Source organism: Camarhynchus parvulus, chromosome 3, assembly GCF_901933205.1.
Source record: "Camarhynchus parvulus chromosome 3, STF_HiC, whole genome shotgun sequence".
In the NCBI taxonomy this organism is placed as follows: Eukaryota; Metazoa; Chordata; class Aves; order Passeriformes; family Thraupidae; genus Camarhynchus; species Camarhynchus parvulus.
Genome location: NC_044573.1, coordinates 18,476,623 through 18,498,870, shown reverse-complemented (window position 1 = coordinate 18,498,870; position 22,248 = coordinate 18,476,623). Strand labels below are relative to the sequence as shown.

Below are 22,248 nucleotides of genomic sequence, written 5' to 3'. Positions count from 1 at the left end.
TTTTATTTTAGCAAACTCTCTGCTTAGGAGTTGCTGTTGCAGGAGTGGGCAAGGGTAACCCTTCCAAAGTTCAGATTTCTTAGTCTTTATCCAGTTTTCTTAGTCTTTATATTTCTTTATATGAAGGAGGAAGCTTACCAAAGCAAGCACCTCAGCATCCCACATAGCTGGAACCTCAGTCTAACAGTAAAATGCAGAACAATAGACACAAAGTCAAAAAGAAAAACCCAAGCCCAAACCTCCCCTGCCCCCAAACTTAGAACAGGCCAAAAGACAAAAAGGGAAAAGGAAAAAAACCCCAAGAGACAAAAGAGTGATTCAAGGCCAAGGTGGATGGGGCTTTGAGCAAACTGGTCTAATGGAAAGTACCCCCACCCATAGGAAATAGATGGTCTTTACGGTCCTTTCCAACCCAAACCATATTATGATTTTGTGATTCCTTCTCACCTCAGTGTGTTCCAACAGATTTGAGCCATACAACCCAGCAGAGGCAGCAACTCGAGCCAGGTACCGAGCTATTGAATTCACATCAGTAAATGAAACTTGCCTAAAAAAAAGATAGGGGCAAGGCAAAGGTAAATTATTACCTCCAGTCAGTTCAACTTTAATTGCACATACATTGTTGAAACATGTGCAAAGCAAACACAAAATAACTTCCAGGTGAGCCAAAGGTACCAGGTCACCAGAGCACCAGAGTAGAAAAACAAAAATAAAATAAACCTAGCACAAGAATAAATAAGTCCTTCCTTTTCTATCACCAGATGGAATAATAACCTTCTAAATGTGCGAGAATTTTGTTTAAGCTGAAAATGAGAAAATAAGACTGATTATTCTTTCAAATACTAAAACTCTCTCCACATCTGACAGCATTCGTAAGTATAACCCGAGCTACAGATTTTCCAGATTATATGGAGCTAATCAATATCTGTTTTCTTTTCATAAAAGAAGGATCACTTTGAAGAGGATTCGTAGTGAATCAACAGAAGAATTGAGAGGGCTTCATCATGGTTTTAAGGGCTAGCATCAGGGGAAAAAATCCCTGTTCATTTGTTACTTACTTTACTCAATTCACAGTTCACAGAAACCATCCCCTGGTGAACAAACTTTCCTGCCTGTATTTGTTTTGTTACCCAGTCTTCTCCAGATAACAGACTAATTTGAATTTGTTGTCCCCATTCTGCTTATGAAAGCCCTCAACAGATCTGTAGAAGAAGGGCTCTCCAAAGGGAGTACGCCTTTGTTTTCTTGTCCCTTTTCTACATTACATACAGTATCAAAAAAAGCTGTAGACTGTCAGAAATCTAGCTTCCAGTTCATCTAAGATAAATTAATATTTGCTAAAGAGCTTTGGAAGAAAGATGCATCCAGAAACATCAGTTCTCCAGATAATACTCATCGCTATTCTACAGTCCCACATAGATGCAGACTGCAAAAACAGAGCTCCAATTGCTTCCAAATCAAGCATTGATATCAACAAAAGGAGTCCCTGTACGTGGTTTTTTTTTAACATTTACTCAATTTGATGGACGGAATGCTATACTCCAACTTGTCCAACCAAGGTTCCACTTCTGTTCTGTCATTGTTCTCTATTTCCTTTTTTACCTACTGCATCCTTCATAAAATCAAAAGAATTCTGACAGCCCTCAAGCCTTGCAAAAATCAACAAAAGTTCTGAAAATTATACAGAATGTACTTGATATATTAACAATTAGAATGTGTCCCATTTTTAGTACAAATGGACCAGCCAGTCTCATTAGGCTAACTGCAGTACAACCTAAGGAATATAGTTCATTGGGAGGGGTTTTTTGGTTTGCTTGTTTTTAATTCTGCTTGCTTTCCAAGCATCTAGGATCCAGTATATATATAGAAGATCCATAAAATGTAACTAAAACCCAAAGTCACAGTAGGTTGTTTAAATTATACCCTACTGTGTACTTGAAAATGTGTCCTATTCTAATTTCCCACTATCAGATTTTAAGGAAGCTTTTATAAACTGAGAAAAACAAATAATTTCCAATACAGTTTCACTTGAAAAGTCTGTGAAATGTACTTTTACTGTTTTCTCTAATTCATACCAAAACAAATATCCCTTGATTATTCAAGCAAAACTGAATACATGTATGAAATGGGAAAATGTTACTCTGAGTAAATCTTACTTATGCTTTAAAAGTTGTTATTTCCTTCAGGAAAAACAAAATACTCCCACCCAAACATCACTAATTGACCTCTTTGAAAAAGTTATAAAAGACTTTCTGCAGCCAGTGCTTGCTAACTCCAGGGCTAAGTAAGGAAGAATGAACAGGGAAAATGCAATGCTACAGGCAAAGAGTAGCTATTGAGAGTGACATGAAATGCCACTTAATTAAACACCAGGGCAAATGCTCAAGAAGACAAGATGCAAAGAAGGGACCAAAAAATAATAGCAAACACATAATACAAAAAGCCCCAAAACACAAATTATTTCCAACCATAATAAATCAATGTTGAATTGATTTGCTAAAAGCTTTTGCTTGATCTGCCTAGGAAGAACAACTACTCTGAAATGTGCATGTGCTCACCACACAAAAGCTGTACTGCAGCTTGTTTTGACAAGACACAGGTACACCAAAACTCTCCAAAAAGCCATCAGCACTTAGCAGAGTAGTTTGCTTAGGAGCTATTACTACAAGAAGTTTTGAAGTCTTCAAAAATAACCTTTAAAATAAAATTCATCATCTCAAATGAGTGATAAACCTTTTAGGTAGCTGGCTGACAGCTAAGTTTCAGCTAGTTAGCTAAAAATTTTGTCACCAGATTTTAACTGAGCTTCAAAACCGAACACATAAGAATCACAAATAAAATGTTATTTCTTGTTCAAGTAAAGTCATTAGAACTAATGGATTAAAAAAAAATCAAAATCTGAAACATCTAAAGTGATTTTCACAACATGCCAAACAAGATGCTTCAGCAGAACTGATGCCATGAAATCCATTTAGCAAAAGCATTAGTTGAGATATGAGTTCAGCTGATGCCTCTTACATTGCAGATATACTTTTAACAGGCTTTAAGGCAGAGAATCAATTTTCAAAATTATTACAACCAAGCAAGGGAAAATTAATGCAATACTGAGGTCTGGAATAACTTCTTGAACATAAGCCAATGCAAGGGATGACAGGACACTAACACACAAAAATTTCCATCTGATGGGCCCATGATTCTAGACATTATCTACCCAGGGCCAAAGTGCAGAAAAAGAGTGTTTGCTTTACATTTCTGACAAGTTCCATTACAGCCAAAATGAGTGGTTTTGCAATGCAGTAGGAAGAAGGCACGGCAACACTAAATTATTTAATGAAATAAATATTATTTCAAATCAAATGATACACATTAAAAATATTGTGTCACAGGAGCACATATATGTATAAATACATATATATATGCATATATTTTAATATATATATATATATATATCCATACACTGCCCAAACAGTCAAAGTAAAACAAAATCCAAACCCAACTAAGGCTACTTAAGGGGAAAATTTTCTCCTGCAAGTAAAAAATATCAAATAAACTTTCTGTTATGTAAGCTGTATCCCACATGTGCAAAACACACACTGAAGATTATTAAAGCTGTACCAATTAAATCCCAATATAACCTGTCATATTTCTCTTGCTTTCATTCAAAATCACAAATTCAGTGCCATCACCAGGCACAGCAAAAGACAACATGCAATATCAGATCATGCAAGAACCCCTATGTGAGTTCGGGTCTAACATTTTAAACAGAAACAGTATTTGCAACCAGTAAAACAACCATGACTGAAGGCTGTGAATCTTCCTGTGCTTTGATTTTCTGCAAATATATGTACATAGTGACAAGCTTATTATCTAAGGTTAGAAGACATGGAAATGCTCAGTTAGTGTTAATTTATGAGGAGCAGGTCAGTAACTGCAATACAAAATGAAATATGTTGCTGCTATAGCCATTCTACAGACAAGCAGGTATTCCAGTCTATGATGCATTGGTGGCTCTAACATCATCTTCTACTGAATTAGCTCACAAAATGAGAGTTTGCCAGTAAGTCTGTGAACAATAGCTTCCCCCCAATCTTCAAAAAAAAATCAGTGTTCGAAAACCACAGTTATAATCAGTAATTCCAAATTCATCATGGTGTTACCATACTTTAAGTTACAAGTGCAATGCTCATATGCACAAATATGCTCCTAACTGCAGATACTAAATCCCAGAGTTTACACTGATATGTCAGGCAGCAGGAGCTCTCCTCTTGATATATCCAGATGTCTTAACTCATATGGAATTGAAGATGACAATGCAGCTTCCCAAAACTAAGTGTTAGTCCTGCATTTCTGATAGGCATTTGATCTTACTCAGACTGTAAAACCATCTTCGTGTCCCAAACTTGAAGTTACCCATTCCAATGGCACAGTATTTTTAGGACAGACAATAGAATACTACAAAAATTTCCAATATTCTTTCTACAGTGTGCAGATGGATACACTGAATAGCACTACACAGGTAATTAGCACTTTGCTGACATAACATCATGCCTTTGCTTATACACACACATGAGGGAGCTTAAAATGATGTCATCTAAACATTCAAATTTCAGTCCACCACACATGTACAAGCCCAAGGAATCTTATACTATCAAACCTCTCTAATATAAAACAGCCTTGCTGTTGGTAACCCATGGCACCACACAAAGTCCTAAACAGTAAAGTGACTGGTACAGCATAAATATTACACATAGGTACATGTAAATAAAAAGTTTTTTCCATAACGATCTAGTTCAGAATATACTGTAAATGTTTTGCCTGTGCTAGAGACACCAGTAATGCAGTGATGAATAAAACTGTGGGTTTTTTTCTTTTCCTCCTACCTCAAAAGGTTACTGTCAATGCTAAAACCATGTGATTTTTAAAACTGCTGACCCAAAGGTAGAAGGAGAGATGCAAAGTCACTTACTCAGACACAGAGAGGATGGTTTCTTTGCCTTCTTGCACTGAAATTTCAACATCATTCTTCACATGCTCCAACGTCAGCAGAGCTCCTTGAAAAAACAAGAGAAAAAGATATTCAACTTCCTTCCAGGAGAGATACATTTCATAGTTACAAACAACCACTTACATCTCCTATCCACTAGGACCAGGTGACTGAAGCGACTCCTTCAAGTGAGAATGCCCAGGGAAACAAAAAAATCAATGTTCAGTCTCATATGCAAGAGGCTTCTTCTTGGCAATCCTTACAGCCTCAAATTGATAATGTCCAGCACACAGTGATCTGCAGGGAGCTCGGCAAGTGTCAGCTGTGATACATTTTTGCTTACTAAGGGTATGGAAAAAATTAGTCATGTCCCCCAGTATATGAGGAGAATGTAATCAAAAAGCTCTTAATTATTGAACAATATTACTAATGTAATCCATTCCAGCCCTGATACATGCATCAAAGGAGATCAATTACTGAATATACCAGCATTTTCATATATACCAGATCAAGGATGAGACTATTTTTAACCTGATTTAAAGTTTATGAAAAGATTAGCCATTCAAAACCAAGAAACTTTATCCATGTAAAAGCACAGGAAGCTTACACAGGTTTTCAAAGTAGTTCACCAGTGACAGTAAAAAATGGTCTGCAGAAAGAAAATAATTACTGAAGTTTTTAGGCTACACCAGTGACTGGAAGACAGCTCTGTCCACATTCCAAGAGGCTTGATGCAAACCTGCTCTGATCTCGAGGCTCTACAGCACGACACAGCAGCTCAAACAAAGCACCGAGCTCACTTGGCTGTGTTTCTGCACTGGCTCTGCTCCAGACTCAGCCTGCTGAGCATAAGCAGAGGAGCTTGTGTTCTCTAACTTTGCTCAGAGGCATGTACAAAGGCAGTAAGCTTTTGCATAGGCAAAACAGGAACTGTACTCTAGGTCTGGAAAGCCACCCAACCTGTTAAAGTCTCCACAGCATGCTGTGCACTTTACCTTCCCTTGAACAACGCTCCAGCTACCAAAGCAGATGATACTAGAAGCTATTAATACACTGGCCTAAATACAAACCACTGGAGCTAGGAATTCCCTAGCTCTCACCTCTGCTCAGCTGAAAACCCTTCTTGTGGCATTAAGAGTAAGTCAAGGTTCTTCTCATCCCTCAGCTATTCATCTGTGAAATTCAGGGTGACATCTCTTATGCAATACGTTAGTAAGACATAAGTATTTTAATAATATGCACGGAAATGCTTTGAAAATAACAAGTATTATGTGCACCAAGCTATGTAATTAACACTGATGACATTAAAAACTACTACACTTTTCTTGCACAGCAGACACAATGAAGAGTATGAAGTAGGGATGAGTAAGAGTGCGCTTGTCTCCTTGATATAAATGTTTCATCTGTAATATGTAACATTTCTGACACAATCATGCAATCTCCTGAAATAAACCTCCAGTGTCACACACCAGCTGTCAAACAAAATAAGCACCCAAAGCCCCTAAACCTGATGTTAATCATAATTCACATTGCATCATTTTCTTTTTTGGCAAATCAGTATAAACAAGTCTCAGGAGACATGTTATTTAAAACATATATGTTTTTACACCTTGAATCAGTAATTATGCAAGTTGTATTCAACTCTGAAATCCATTTGGGAGTAACAGCAAGAAAAATAAATCAATAAACTATGATGAAGAATAGGAAGAAAATTTATTTTGAACAGCTACAACGAAATGGAGAAATTTTATGAAGCACATACAAAAGATTGTTTCCAGATAGGTGAAAGTGCAATGAAGGAGGTTCTCACATTTTTAAAGGTAAAATAACACCGAAGGGCAGGGAGCAACTGAGAACTTCGAGCCAGCTCCCCAGACGGGAATTTTAGCAGCGGATTAGAACTCAAAATGAAAGATAGCAAGACAGCGGCAGAGCTCACGAGCAGGCGATGTGAACTAGGGCTGCACTGAACATTCAGCCGCAACGTGCCAAGTCACCCGAGGCTGCACCCGTGCCCGAGTTCCTGCAGCCAGAGTTATGCCCAGCGCCGGCCGCTCCGCCACGGCCCGAGCAGCTGCCCAGAGGGACCCGCGGCGGGCACACGGCGCCGGGGAAGGGCGGCAGAGCTGGGACGGACGGGAGGAATGGGAAGGACGGGAGGAATGGGAAGGATGGGCACGGGCCCCGGGGCCGCCTCGCCCGGCCCCGCACGCGGGCACGGCCGGCGCCGCATGATGCAACACGGGCGGGAGGGAGCGAGGGAGGCGGGGAAGGGACAGAGCCCCCCCGGACCCCCGGCAGAGCGGGATCGGGGCGGCGCGGGGCGAGGCCCGGCCCGCACTTACCTAGAGGGGGACTGCCCGCGTCCACGGTGAGGCTCAGCGCCGCCATACCCGCCGCCAGCGCCGGAACCGAGGGAGGCGGTGGGGCGGGGCGCGCAGCGCTGCCAGCTCGGCAGGGGCCGGCGCGGCCAGGGCGGCCCGGCAGGGCCCGCCCCGGGGCGGGGGAAGTGCTCGTCACTTCCGCGGGAGAAGCCGTAGGGGCGGCGGAGCGGGAGGTGAGGGTGCCCGGTGTGTCTCTTGGCTGTCGCGGCCCAGAGCCCACCCGGAGGAGGGGGCGAAGCCGGAGCCGGGGCCGGCCGGAGGTGACGAGCGGGCGGCGCACGAGGCCCTCCCGGGGCCCTCCCGGCCGCGCCGGTGGAGCCCTGGGGAGCCGGTCGGGGTGAGGGCTGCCCTGCCCCTCAGCAAACCAGATGCCGGTGCTTCCCTTCTCACGGCTTCTCCGGCTGAGCCTTCCCCAGGGCTTTGCGAGCGCTGCCTGCCAAAGCCCTTAGCTGGCTAGCAGACGTGGAGATGCCTCCAGCCCCTTTTCTATGTGTGATGATCCAAACAAATCGAGCAGCGCAGCACACACCGACACGTTTGAGTGCGGTGGTTTCACTCCTCTGGTTTTGTAGGATGTCACTTGTTAAACTTCTGACAAACGTGCGAATTTTGCAGCGGGTCAAATGAGTCCTAGAATACCCCGAGAAGGAAGGGACCCACAAGGATCATTGAGTTCAACTCCTGGCCCTGCACAACGTGGTCCAAACGCTTTTGAACTCTGGCAGGCTTGGCACTGTGACCACTTCACTGGAGAGCCTGTCCCAGTGCCCAGCCACCTTCTGGAGCCTCGGAATGAATTACAAAATGCTGCGTCACCGAGTTTTCACAGGAGACTGGCTCAAATTCACTTTGTTGCAAGGACAATGCAGTGTCCCTGTGATTCCCCTCCCATCTATTTTATAGATGTTACTGTAGCACCTAATGTGCTAACAGAGACATTATCAAATGCTTGATTGGTGAACCAGTGCTTTTTGTGCAGTGGAGGTAGTGGTATAGCCAGAGCATGACTGCACATTACGTGCTGGTTTTTATGCTTGATTCCTGCTGCTGGATTTAATTTCAATTTTCCTTACTCTTCTCCTGTGTTAGCAGTTCTACAGTTTCTGTAAGCATAGAAAGTATTTCCATGAGTTTCCATACATAAGTATCTTTCCACATCATGCAGAAGCTGATACATGCTGTGTGTTCTACTCCCATTCAGGTAACTAAATGAGCTGACAGAAATTACAGCAGAATTAGAAAGAGGATTATGCTGAAGAGATTTTCAAACCTATTGCAAGTTTCAGATGAAAATAAGATTATAGAAGCAATAGATGAAGATTACTATCAATGGGTTCTGTCCTTTGTATTTTAATGATTGCATGGAAAGAGTGATTAAGGCAGGCCTTTGTGTTGCCTGAGTTGTTCTACATTTTATCTTAACCTGTTTTGCAAATTCACATGCAGATTTTGATGGGAATGCTACAGCATGCAACTCAAAGAATCCTGTTTAAGATAAAGGTAAAAATTATGTATAACAAACAGTGAAATCATTGTACTTGCTATGTGGTTCAAACTTCAGTCACAATCAGTATGTGGAATGACTAAACTTATAATGGGCCAAAATATGAAGAAGGTTCTAATTAAAGCAGGCTGAATCTGCCTTGCATGCTCTTACCAGTTATGCAATTGAGGAAGAGAAGAAAGGTAGGCTTTAGATCAAGGGATTAGAAGCACACATTGTTCCTATATATGCAGCTCTAATCCAATGTCATGCTAGAATGAGGTAAATGCTAATCTTGCTAATTTATCTGTAAATGTTAGGCTAAGAGGACCTCACTAAGGAAAAGATTCCTTAGATTCTTTTCCACGTGTGCACATGGAGAGACAGGAACACCTCAGCAAGAGTTGCCTTGTTCATATCTTTTGGTGGCAAGATGTTCCTGCTTGTTGGAAATGGAGTTGGCTTTAAGCCAGTGAAGTCATATTGGTGTAACCCTAATGTGAGGAAAGAATCTAATCTAAGGACTTTAAGTGGAGTTGTTGAATATATTCTACGATGCCAGGAGAAAGAAGTAACTTGAACACACTGGAAAACTGAATTTCAAAACCTTCTTCTGTATGGAAAACAACTTTTTGTACCCTGAGGCACTCATTTAAAGATAGATAGTTTGTGTGGATGAAGAGTGTAGTTATTTAGAAGACCTAATCTTGTAGGCAGAGAGGAAGTGAGAAAGGGTGCAGTGCATCTTGCAGGCTACTTTGGCTTTCATGGTGCCAGCAGAGGGTAAGGAAAAAAATCATGTGTGAGAGCTTAGGGATTCAGTCTTTATGTAAGAAAGCAGCAGTGTTCAGACACCCTCCCTGAGACCACCTGCCTGAGAATCTGACATATGTCACTCTTTTCTCCACAAGGAGAACAGAAAGAAAAGCAAATCTCCGTGTTGTCTGTTGAAACTGCCATGCCTCAATATGTATCACATTGATAGGGAAAAGGAAGCCCTAGGACTCCTTCATTTGAGAGTAAGGGACTTGAGTCACAACATCTGGAGAAAAGAAGGGGCACAGATGCCTCACTGGTTCAAGAGTGTAATTCGAAAATCCTAAATTCAGCTTGAAGAGACTTCAAAAGAGTTTGTCTAAGTTTCCAATTTTAGTTAGTCATACATAATTTACTACTGGTTCTCCTTTGTGTTCAAGTGGACTGGGCAGTTTAATCCTGCTTTCCTAACAGCTACACCTATGGGAAAGCTGACTGAAACAGGATCTCCAATTCAAAGTTAATTTTAGGTGATCTTGGCCCTGTTCGCTCCCCTCCTCTAACATGCCTATGTTCCACAGGCAGGGGAAATGGTAGTGTCAACTTCCTCAACTCTGGGGCTGTTGGAAAGGCACCTGCTTTATCTCAGAATTTGGACATGGAAAATTTCAAAGTCTGACTTTTCTGTTATTCCCAAGTATGCAAAGTCACCTTGGCTTTGGATGCCCAAAGCGCTCCAAGACTACAGTGGCATAAACGCTGAAAAATCATGTCAAATCATCATAGAGGTGCTAGGAACTCCTGCCCTTGTCATGCTTCCTTGGGTTTCCAACTGAGCTGTTCTGAACTCTGCTGTATGTACACTTCCCTGAGCCTCACTGAATCTAGTGATCCATGAACCCATTTGAGATTTCCAGGCCCAGCTGCATTGTGTCCTGCCTCATGCAAAACTAAAACAACCCCAACTGACCATCCCAAAACTCAGTGAAGACCAAAAAAAAAAATCAGCTGCCCCTCTAAGAATCAAAACTGGCAACTTTATAACAAATGGGATCATCCATCCAGGCAAATGCTTAGTCCATTTGTATTTAACACAATAACCCTTACTGACAACAAAAACCATTGAACAAGATCAGGTACATGACTTAACATGATTTTGTGCTCAGAATATGAAGATGATTTTTGGTCTGCAGTGTTATGATTAGCAGTATATTACACTCAGTCATGAGGAAGAAAAACTCCCAAAGAATATAGAAAACAACTACTAAAGAAACGTGACTGTTTTGATGTTGTCTGCTCAACACAGCCAAACAATCTGATCAAACAGATACTTAGAGATTCTGTATAATTTTGAAATTACTGAACATCTTACTGAAAGAATTCAGTTCAGATTCCATGAAACAGAAATTCATGCTCAGTCATCATCTTCCTTTCTTTTTTACCAAGCTCATTTTCTCAGCCTTCCAGGCCAAGTGAAGACTCTTCCTTGCTTTAAGGCACAAGAGATTCTTTCACAGTGTTTGGAATACGACTGGCATAGTAGTCATAATTTCTCAAAGTGGCAAGGACCCCAGCTGAATTCATGTGTTTCACCTCCTTGTTATACTGAAATGAATTTCCACAGATATCAGTTATCTTGCCTGCAAAAAAAAAAAAGAAAAAATATTCCAGCAAAAAGGAGTTGAAGTCTATTAGTTCAAGTGAAATAACTAAAAGCAGTCTTTGTGGTACACATGCCTGTCTTCAGATGTGAACTATCTTTGCTTCCAATTTAAATACAACAGGTTTTATATTGACGGAAATCAAACAACTAGTGGGTTTATTTTATTTTTTTTTCAACAACACTTAAATTCTTTGTGTCCCAGAGAAAGGAAAACATCTCTTTCTCATGGATTACTTTAAATGCTTCCTGAGTAGCTTTTACATTTGCCATTGACAAGCAGCAAAGAAAAATCCTCAGTTCAAGTAAAAACCAGGGTAACTCTATACCACAAACTCTAACACAGTGTTGAAACACCCCAGCTGGTTTTAAATGAGATTTTAGGAATCACTTAGCAAGACCAAGACAGATCTTTATTCAAGCTAATTTAACCAGGAGATTCCTACCTACCAAAGAGGCTAAATACAGCACTGTGCTGCCCCAGATTGGTTGGGTTGCTTTGTGCTTGAGCTAACCTTGTTTAAAATTATCCCACAGTTATGAACACTACAGGCTGCAGAGGAGTTCAGTAGTGTCATTATGAAGCCTGTTAGCCTTGCTTGACAGAATTTAGAAATCAAACCCCATAATTTAAGCATATGGTGGTAAAAGGCCTATTACTGTGGAAAGAAGAATTAAAAAAAATAATACTACTTCACATCTTCAGTAGTGAGTCTTTTCATAACTTTTCAACCCCTTTAGCCTCTAGATAAGTGAAGTGTCTCATGTTGGTTGGAGACCATTAATTCTATTGAATTACATTAATGACAATTTTGGAGTTTGTACATCCAGAGAACAACTGCATGATTTGACCTATTTTTGTTGGTTTAAAGAATTCAATGTCCACATATTACATAACATGTTACTAATAATAAACTACTATAGTCAGTTAGTAGGACAGCAGATTTTACTGTGAGATAGTAGCCAGCAGGAAAAACAAAGGGACATTTGTTTTGAAAATATTAAAATGAATATAACTTAATTTAATTTGGGGATTTGTCTTTTTTAATTATGTGACAGTTATTGACACATGTATTGTCATTTTTCTTTCAATGGAAAGCATAACTAACTTCAAATTAATGCATTTTCACTTATCCTGGAACTTTAAATGCTATTAACTTACCTCCCACCGCATGTAGGATAGCTTCAGGTGCACATGTATCCCACTTCTTGCACCCAGGACTGGCAAAAACATAAGCAGATGCTTTGCCTTCTATGAGTTGAATGATCTGTTACAAATAGAGTTGCAATCATTGCAAAGGATTAGGAATTTAGAAATGGGTAGAAATAACACCAGGAATTGAGGATTAAATCTGTTTATTTAAGTACTGATAGTCAGGAAAGGAACACCAGCCATTTCCTTATTAATATTACAATAAATGTATTAAAATTTAGAAGCTATACCGTATCACCATTCCCAGTTCAATATTTTTGATTGTTATAAATAGAGTCTATAGGATGAAAATCTGCTCTCAGTTTCAGAAACAAGAATTCGCTTCTTGTGCAAGTACTAAAAAAAATAAAATGGAAAATATATACATGTTGTGTTAGTGCCTCTTTGGGCCTTGCACATGTTGGAGAAAAAAGATGAGAGGGTGTGTTTTTGACAGCTATGACAAAACAGCTTTAAAACCTGTACCAAATGAGTGTTCCCTGTATGCAGAGAAATTTTACAAAGGAAATATCACTGTGTGCTAACATATTTATCCTTTCAAATGTGCTGCTAGGTAGTTGGAAAAAAAGCTGTATTAACACAAACAGGAGGACATGTCCAACAATTGAATTCTCATTTAGTCATTCTGGTCTCACAACTTTTTATTTTCACCCCTAAAAACAGAATACTGGGGAAGACAGACGTCAGCCATGACCAGCATGGGCACTGGTACAAATACACCTGTGCCAAATTCTCTCAACCTCACAGCAGACTGAATGCTAGGTTGAGAAGTTGTGCAGGGTAAGGTGAAGGAAGTCTCCCCTGTATGTTCGTGCAAGTAATCAAATAATTTCTTTAAAAAGTATTTTTATTTTTTTTTCCAAAGGTGCCACCTCCCAGTAAAACCAGAAGATTGGGAGTTTTCATACCTTGTTTCCTGCTCCTCCAACTCTGATGACATGGTCTGGGTTCAAGGCAGCGATGCACTCATTCACCAGGGCACTGCTGTGGGAGCGGGTGGTAACAACGATGTGCTTGCCAGCAGGTGCTTCTGTCAGCTGAAAGCCAAAGGCACCCATGCCCAGCACTCCCCAGATTGTCCTGCCCAGCACAGCATTAGCTCCTGCCTACAAAAAAGGCACAGAGTGATGGTTAATCACACTGATCAGCAGTTAAAGCACAAAGGGAAAGGGTACCTAGATGCATCTTAGCATATCAGGGAGTATAACATTAATACTGGGCTGTACATTTAAACAGTGGCACTTAAAAAGAACTACTTGAGACCCCAGAGTGAAAAATCAGTTCTCTTTCCCTATAAGGCAATGACATCATTGACCCTTTTCTTATCTGTGACATTGTGGTGGTACACTACATCCTGCCTCCAGTGACTGGCAGATTAATATTTGTATATTTCTGTACTTGGGGCACAATCTGTAATTGAAAGTATCTTGTAATTTGAAATATTTTGTGATCCATGTCACACAAAATATGATGGTATTACATCAGCTCAAGGGCTTTTTCTTTTAACTCAAATAAGTTTAATTAATCAGGCTGTATCATGAGCTCCCCCAATAATACTGAAATAATCTCCAAATATATAAATGTCTGTAGGTTGGTCATCCTGAAGCCTGGCATGATACTCTCTAACTGAGCTGTCAGTGGCAACTTATGCTTGGCTTATTTAGGGCTGCAGATTTATAGCAGTTACCACACATTGCAAATGCACCCATTGCATGGATTTACTAAAGGATTTCTAGCAAAGACTGCAACACCACTGACCTGTACTTGTTTTACAGTAGGTACTTTATAAGGACTGTAGTAATTTGCACAGTATATATGTAATATAGTCTGTATCAGGGCATTACACCAGCCTCATGATTCAGTATAGCTGTTAGTAAGTTCCTGACATTCAGTTCCTGGAAACCAATATTTAAAATTGTATATATATTTAATTTAAAAACCCCAATACCTTACATTACAACATTAACTCCATTACATGCCACTTTTCAGTTGCAAGTGTGCTAACTGAAATAGCTTAGGAGTCACATTTAGAAATCACACAATGCTTCTAAATAAATCAATGTTTTAATACCTCATAGTTGTAATATGGCTGATTAATAACTCCTGCTATTGCTTTGCCTCCATAGGCAATTCCAATAAGAACCGTTACGTGGTCAAGGAGACCTGGACAGAAAAAAAGAGGAATGTAGTTAAGCTTGAAAAAGAGAAAGATCTTAATAAAAATATAAACCTTCAATAAAAGTCCACAAATTAATATGCAGAGTGCTATCTTAAAAATGCAAATAATAATCAGGATTCTCAGATGTTAATATAATTTTTTAGTCATTTAGCTTTGAGGTCTGCTAAAAAAATGCCCCAGATAGAGTTCTTTTAATAGAGCTATGTTATAATTAACACATAATGAGAAGGACATTTAAAGATACAACTACACAGCAGTATATGATGACATTCTTCTGTAATTGTGGTGGGAGTTCTTTAATGCTATTCAAAACTAACAATTTATTGACAGTTGTACATCTCTCTCCCCAAACAGGGAAAAAAATCTGCCTAAAAGATTTTATATTAATCAACTAAAAGATGCATTAGGAGGCAAAAGCATATTTCAGCATATTGTTTCTTGGAGGCTTTTCTTTTTATTTTTTTCTTTTCTTTCATTTTAGGGTCTATTTCTATGGATAGAAACTAGGCTTTGCTGAGAACAGTTTCTTCCCATGACTGAAAAATCGTTATTTGTGGGAGGATGTTTGTTTCATTTTGAAAGGGCTACAAGTACAGCTGCGGTACTTGGGTTGTTTGAGAGGAAGATGTAAATATAATTGAGCATATTCCTGTTTGAAGGTGAGATTTAGTCCTTCAATTCAAAGATATGCAAAAAAATATGTAAATTTAACTAAAAACTCAAGACAACCAGCCAGCAGTCAAAGGCAGCTCATTGCACTCTGAAGTGATAAAAACTGGTCAGCACTCAGTAGCCCATGAGGAATATTCAGTACTGGTTAGAACTGAATAGAGTGAATAAATACATTCTAAGCACTCAAAAAGTACAGAAACATCAGCCATATGAAACCATATTGTAAGTAACTTCTATGATAAAACTATGCATTATGTATGACACTTTATTACTATTGCTATTTTTTTTACCAAGAGAATTAAAAGAAAATCCAACCTTCAGTGTACTCCTTGGTTCCATCCAAGGGATCAACCCATATTACAAGCTTTAAGAATAAAAAATAAGGAAACATTAGCAAATACAAATCATGTAAATTAACACGCAAAGTATATATTTTACTTTAGTGCTTTTATTTCCTTAGGGGAGTAAGGAAATAAAGAGATCCAAAGTTTTAACAATATTATATGGCTGAAGCCTATAATAGTATTTTACACCAAAACAAAAAAGCTTAAATATTGACTGGAATGTCTCAGTAAATCTCTTAATAGAAGTATGAAGGATTAAGCTGAAATGGAAAATGAGATTACTTTCATATGTCCAAACTAGATTCCTGCCAAATTAATTTGAACCACAAATTGTAAGAAGCCAGTGTCCATTTCCCATTACTGCAGACAGGAGCATGCAGCATTTGTAGCTCTGGAGGTGTGATTCTCATGACTACATTTCAGTTTTCAAACAAAAAAGAAAAACTGGCAAATTGAAAAAAACCTTTCTTCATTGTACTCTCTTAGCTAAAATTAGAAAGTAGTATAGATAATGTAAAATATTAAGCATTACCTCTTCCTCTTTAATTCCTGTGTACTGAGCAGGACAAGGTTTCTTCAGTATTTCTTCACAGTGACCATCTTCAATTAAATCCTCAGTTACATCATCAGTGGGCAGCTCCTAACAAAAGAATTCTCAGAATTATTAGAAAAATGTTTTGGACTCACCTCATTTTGCTTTAGAGTTGTGTATTTGACAGCAGCTTGAAAAAGCTAAAGAAATGGAAAGGTGAAATGGGATGGAAATACCTTTATTTGTTGCTTTTTGGGTTCTTTTTTTTAAATTAAAACTAATGTTTTCCTAAACCCAGCCAAAGCAAATTCTAGTGCAAGCTACAGCAAAATAAACTGTTAGTGTGAAACAAAGCAGGTACTTACTTCTTCTCCTATGATTGTCACCTTGGGAAACTTCCGTGCCAGGGAAGCACAAATGCTCATTTGTACCAGTCGATCAGCTTTGGTCTGCAAGTCATTGGGTCCGGCCTGTCCAAGAGTGGATAGGTGAAAAAATACACCAGCACAGTGGCCCATACAACACTCTGAATATCTACTTGTAATCTAAAAGAAGTCTAATTTGGTAAATCTTCAACCCAGTAAGTGACCTTGTGAAAGGCAGGCTAAAAACTGCAAGAAGCAGAGTTTTCCTGTGCACCCCAGAGCTAAGACAGACTGGTCTGACAGTAGAACAGTGGCTCTGGTGCCCCAAGGTGACATAAAAAAATGACTGCAAGCCTTCCCAATGTTGTGTAGCCAAACATATATTGCTACATGTGTTACAGTAATTTCTTAAATGTTAATTAACTGCTACATGTGAAAGTGGGTAACTTATTAACACTTTTTTAACCACTTAGGTCTAGAGATAGAATCCCAGTAAGAAATAATTCTGTTAGCATTGGAATTTAGAAAGATAGTTCATCTAAGATTTGCATCTTAGTTGTATCAAACAAAAATTTTATCTGCTTGTATCTTATTTGCTGACAACATGAAAAGTGTTTTATCCAGCTACCGGAATTAGCCATAGGAATGGGATATTCTATTTAGAATCATGTAATGGGTTAATTTTTGCATGCTCAAAACTAGTCTGTCCCTTAGCCAAGTGATAATTTTATGAAATTTGACATTTTTCTTTGAAATTTCCCTCTCATCCCCTAATTAATTTGGTTGAAATTGGTCCTGAGTTTAGACTCAATAAGATCAATTTATTGCAGAGAATGTCCTTTGTTCCAGGACATGAACCCAATAAAACAGTGTAAGTAGTTCTTCAATGTAAGAATGGGTGGGCAAAAGTGTCTATCCCAAGTGGGGGATGGAGGAAGTACAAGCACTACCAAGAAAAGCAATATAAATGGAAAGCTTAGAGTTGACTGAGGAAAAGAAAACTCAGGATATCAGGAGAGGAGATGGCTAAAAACTTCAGTGTTCCTGAACTAGATAAATGGATAGAGGGTCACTATGTTGAGGGAGAAAGTGGAACATTCCCTTCCCAGATGTTCTAAAGCTTTCAGTAAGGCCAGTTGGAATTGGTCTTGGTGTTTGCTGTCTACAGAAAGAGGATGAATAATGAGAAGCAGCACTTCTGTTCCTTTCGGTTCTGCATCTCTTCCCTTCAGACTGCAAAACAAAGGCACATGCAGAAGATCTTTTGCCTTCTTCCTCTTCCTTCAGCAGCCACCTTTGGCAAGAAGCTTGCAGGAATTTCAAGATCTCTAGTCCCTCAAACAGGAACCTCTTCTATTGGTCATTGCTTGCAATCTAATTTTGTGTTTGTAGTATTCATTCTTCAAAAAATTTAAGACTGTAAAACCAATCTTACTTAGAACCAATATCACCTGTTACATTTGATGATTTTTGAATAATGTAAATTCCTGTGGTACCTTCAATGTAAAGACCAAGAATTTTGGGTTTTTTTTTTAATTATGCCCTTAATATTGTTACATATCTGTAAAGCTAGAATTAACTTCTAAAGTTAATTTCACCTATTCTGGTACTGTAGTCAAAGCAAAGATCCTGGCTCATCAGTGCAACTTACTAAATTACAGCAAATTAAGAACTTTAATACCTGCTTTCTTTTTAGAATTAAATTTGAATGTGATTTAAATCTGAATTTATTTTGAAAACTTTGATTTACAATAAAAGCTAAAGTTCTTTTTTGTTTTAGGAAATCAAACACTGATTTGTTCTAATCCAAAATTCAGCAAGAGCATGGTATTTTAAGCTGTGCTATGGATGTGAGAGCATAGGTAGAGTATATTTTCTATAAATTTCCTTATTATGAATTTTGAGGTGCTATGCAAACCTTGTGTTTGTGAGGGAAACCAGGACAAAATTATGGTGTTTCTTTTAAATGTACAAATGTTGTTTAGAAGTACTGGTCAAAAGACACTTTTCTAGGGCTGTTTTAATCCTTTAAAAAGGAATATTTGTTGTAAGTGGTGGCGGGGGAGGTGAGGGCTGTATTTCCTCCCACAATTGCTGATTTTTAAAAATACCACTTTGGCTTGTATCTAACGCAAATTAACAAGTGAAATTAAACTGGAACAAAGTAAAAGGTAATACCTTCTCAACTATGCCCAGATCTCCTGCAGACATCACATTTCTAACAATTGTTGCAGCTTTTTCTGCAACAGAATATGCTGAGGCCACCACACGCATGAGAAGAGCTGGAGAAGCCATGCTGATTCCTGAAAAGAAACAAAAAGCAAACGTGAACATTTCTCTCTTCAACAGAAGAAAAACAGTAGAGTATTTTACCTAACATTTCAAACAGAGTAGAAAGCGGAAAGTGGGTTACTGCCAGTAAATGGTAACGAGGTGAGCTTTGGATTTTTTTAAAAATACAATTGATGAACACAAGGATGTAAAGCTATTGTAGACAAGATCTTGCAAATACCCAAGTTCTGTCTGACAGTGAACCTGGTTCTCACTAAAATAGAATGACATTAAAAAACAACAGCAGCAGCAGAAACTCTTATCATAAATAGAAGAGTCTACACACAGCACTCATTTTTTGCACACTTTGAACATAAGTTCATTTCTTCAGTTCGTGCCCAGAACTCAAGCACAAGACTACCAGACAGGATGACATCAGCAACTTCACTTACTATTCCCTTGTTTAACTATAAAATAGGGGTTTGTAGATGACCAATTGTGCACACAGTAGGTTAATGATATGCAGATACTGCTAACGTGTATGCAAAAGCTGAATTTAGCCATCTGAATTTAACTGTCCTTTCTGTATTTGTTTAACTTCTCCTGATTTTTTTAAGGAAATCAATTTCTATCTTCCTGCCTCCCCTCACCACTCTGTGTTCTGTCATTCTTAATATTGCATTGTCTTCCTCATCTGTTCTCCAGCACAAACCAGTGCAATTCCCTGGACCTTCAGTCACCAACAGAATTAGAATACCAATAGAATAGCCATCACCCTTGGAAAGGTTGGCATTTCTCACAGCTTTTCTGTAGCTCAGGAAAAAGAGGTATTGATAACCACACTGCATTTTTTTAAAATGCAGCCCTAATTGCTTTTTATGTTTTTCTATCAGTTATTTCTGTCTGTGTAGATGACACACTTTTTGGCTTGGCCTCAGATGTGTGACACACTTCCAAGGAAACACTTGAGCAGAGCCAGAACAAAATACAGAGGAACTCACTGATCATCTCACAAAAGAAGATATATTATGGGGGAAGTGTAATATAATCATATCATAAATATTGCAATTGCAGCAAGGCCTGCCTAAGTGGCAATAGGTCATTATACAACACCTTTCCTTTCTTCCTTGACAAATGAAGTTCATGGCTGTTCACAAAACAGCAATGTCAGAGGTATCAGAATCCCAAATTTAGCTAATTTAAGAACTTTCTGACCACTTTAGTAACACCATACCTGTACCAGTAAAGTCAGAAGCGCTCTGAGACTGAAAGAGTAGAACAACTGTGCAAGCACATTCAAAAAGCACAGTTGCTAATGTTAATTATTATTTCCAGCTGATGGATGGGAGCAAAGTGCATTTGAGTTCTGTGGAACAGCCAAGGCCCATACCCAAAGTAACCCTGGACAAGTAGCAATGGTTACAGAGGAACTTTTGGAAATGGTACCTGTGGCAAAAAGCAGCTCTCAAACAACTGAAAGTTGCAGAGCAAATATGTATCATAACACATGGAAAGCCATATACTATTTTAAGTCTATACCATCATGTGAAACAAGTTAGCATGAAGCAAAATAGTTTATTCCATAATGAAAATATACAGAATATGAGAATTTCTGAGGAGTTAAAATAGTAGCATATTAGATGGAAAGTTTGGAATAAAGAATTTAAATGAATTATCAGATGAACATAATTAACATTCTTTGCTCAGCTTCTCAAAAAAAAGTCATCTGACCTCTTACTGTACATTTGATCCTACTTCAAAAATGAGATGAAAACGTGTTTTAAAGTCTTGACTTACTTTATGTTTGCATAAAATTTAAAAAGACTCAAAAAACAGTACAGAAATACTATCTTGCATTCTTGAAGCTTGACCCAAAGTATTTTTAGGTTCATTTTTCTTGTCCATACTTAGGGAAAACAAATATACTTTCTGCAGTGAACCCGAGATCTTCTAGCAAACCTTAAAATATTTTTATGAAAAAATAAGTTTTATTAGAAGAAACTGAAATGAGAGGTTCAACACCCCTTCCTCATCACTCTGGACTAATTACTTAATGAATTACAAAGTATTTTATTAGTGCAAAGGTGCCTTAGAGTTTTACAGGGCTGTATCTCCTGTATGGCACATCATCTGGTGTACTGGACCTTTTTGATTAGATAAGTGAATGCAGTAGTTGCCTCTAAGTTTTTCACCTCTGTAACTTTTTGATCTCAGGTTAACTTATTTATAAGTTTATGGCACATTCTTTCTGATGAGGGCAATGTCTAATGTATACTTCCACAAAGCACTTAAGAATATATTGCGTGATTTGAACAAAAATAGTTTGACTCCTAGAAAACTGTGCAGTTTACAAATACTGCACAGCAATTATTCCCTCAAGTTAAACTTGGGTATCATTTTCCTCTAAAGATCTTCCCTCCTTTCTTCTAGCCCAGCAATTAAACTATTGAATGGTCTTCACAAATCAGCCTATTCTGATACCTATTAAAATTAATGAGTTCTCATTCTACTTTTTAATTCTGATGTATCTAAGTACTACAGGCTGACAACAATTAACTTATCAAAGCACACACGACAGATTTGTTGGTGGTTCTCATTCTCTTTTATGCAAACTTCCATTTTCTAATTTTATGGTTTTGCCTGATGAAAGGAGCAAGTGGACATCACACAGAGCATGTCCTTAAATCCAAGTGTAAGCCATGATTTCATTCTTGGAGCTCTTCAACGCCTAAGCGACCAGAGCTCCCTATTTCTTTACAATAAACTTGGGCCCACATCTAAAAAAAGTTAAACTTGCTATTATGTAAGGGAGCAATATTTACCCAGCAGAAGCAGGCTAGGATTCGGGGTGGGAACCCCATTGAGGTTCACCAACAGACTTCCAAGTGGGAAAGAGCTGCGCTACCTCATTTCACCAAAGAGAAAAAAAAGGGAACCTGTTCCCGATTCTCTTGCCATGACACTCCCGGTGGCAAAGCGCCTGCAGGGCAGCGCAGCCGGAGCTCGGCGCGGTACCCGCGAACGCACCCAGCGGAGCGTGGCCGGACACACCGCGGCTAGTCACGGATGGCAGAAGCGGCTCTGCTGGCGCAGCCGCCAACTCACCGCGTCCAGCCTCACTCTTCCCGGGATCTCCACCGGCCCCCACAGCCCGGCACCGATCGCCGGCAGCGTGCGCGGCGCTCCGAGCCCTTCGCGTTCGTCCCCGTGACAAGGAGGGACCCACGCCCCAGCACCGCCGCTCCTTCAGAGAGGATTAGCTGCCTCTACCAAACCACCTGGGAAGGCCCCGAATCCTTCCGGCTCCGGGCGGGGCTCAAGCTCTCGCCCGGCCCGTCGGAAGCGCCGAGCAGTTGCCGCGCCGCCCGCCCGGCGCGGCGTGTCCCCTGCCGCGGCCCGTCGCGC

General features: G+C 39.4%; 2 protein-coding genes across 7 annotated transcripts in view; both read right to left on the bottom strand.

The window, feature by feature from the left end:
- The window catches only part of EPRS1 (glutamyl-prolyl-tRNA synthetase 1), a 37,588-nt gene extending 30,124 nt beyond the window's left edge, over window positions 1-7,464 (bottom strand). For all 6 annotated transcript variants that reach the window (XM_030944621.1, XM_030944623.1, XM_030944625.1 and 3 more), the window contains exons 1-3: window positions 7,330-7,464; window positions 4,967-5,051; window positions 448-547 (exon numbers count right to left, since the gene is read on the bottom strand). In XM_030944621.1, coding sequence (XP_030800481.1) covers window positions 448-547; window positions 4,967-5,051; window positions 7,330-7,375 — 231 coding nt within the window. In that variant the 5' untranslated portion in view covers window positions 7,376-7,464. The remainder of the gene's footprint in view (window positions 1-447; window positions 548-4,966; window positions 5,052-7,329) is intronic.
- Window positions 7,465-10,642: 3,178 nt separating this feature from the next.
- On the bottom strand, window positions 10,643-22,236 carry BPNT1 (3'(2'), 5'-bisphosphate nucleotidase 1). Its single transcript, XM_030945097.1, has 9 exons — window positions 21,949-22,236; window positions 18,751-18,875; window positions 16,573-16,677; window positions 16,208-16,315; window positions 15,647-15,695; window positions 14,552-14,643; window positions 13,389-13,586; window positions 12,430-12,535; window positions 10,643-11,247 (listed from the first exon to the last, which is right to left on the bottom strand). The coding sequence occupies exons 2-9, from the start codon at window positions 18,865-18,867 to the stop codon at window positions 11,099-11,101; spliced, it is 924 nt and encodes a 307-aa protein (XP_030800957.1). The 5' UTR covers window positions 18,868-18,875; window positions 21,949-22,236; the 3' UTR covers window positions 10,643-11,098.
- Window positions 22,237-22,248: the final 12 nt, after the last annotated feature.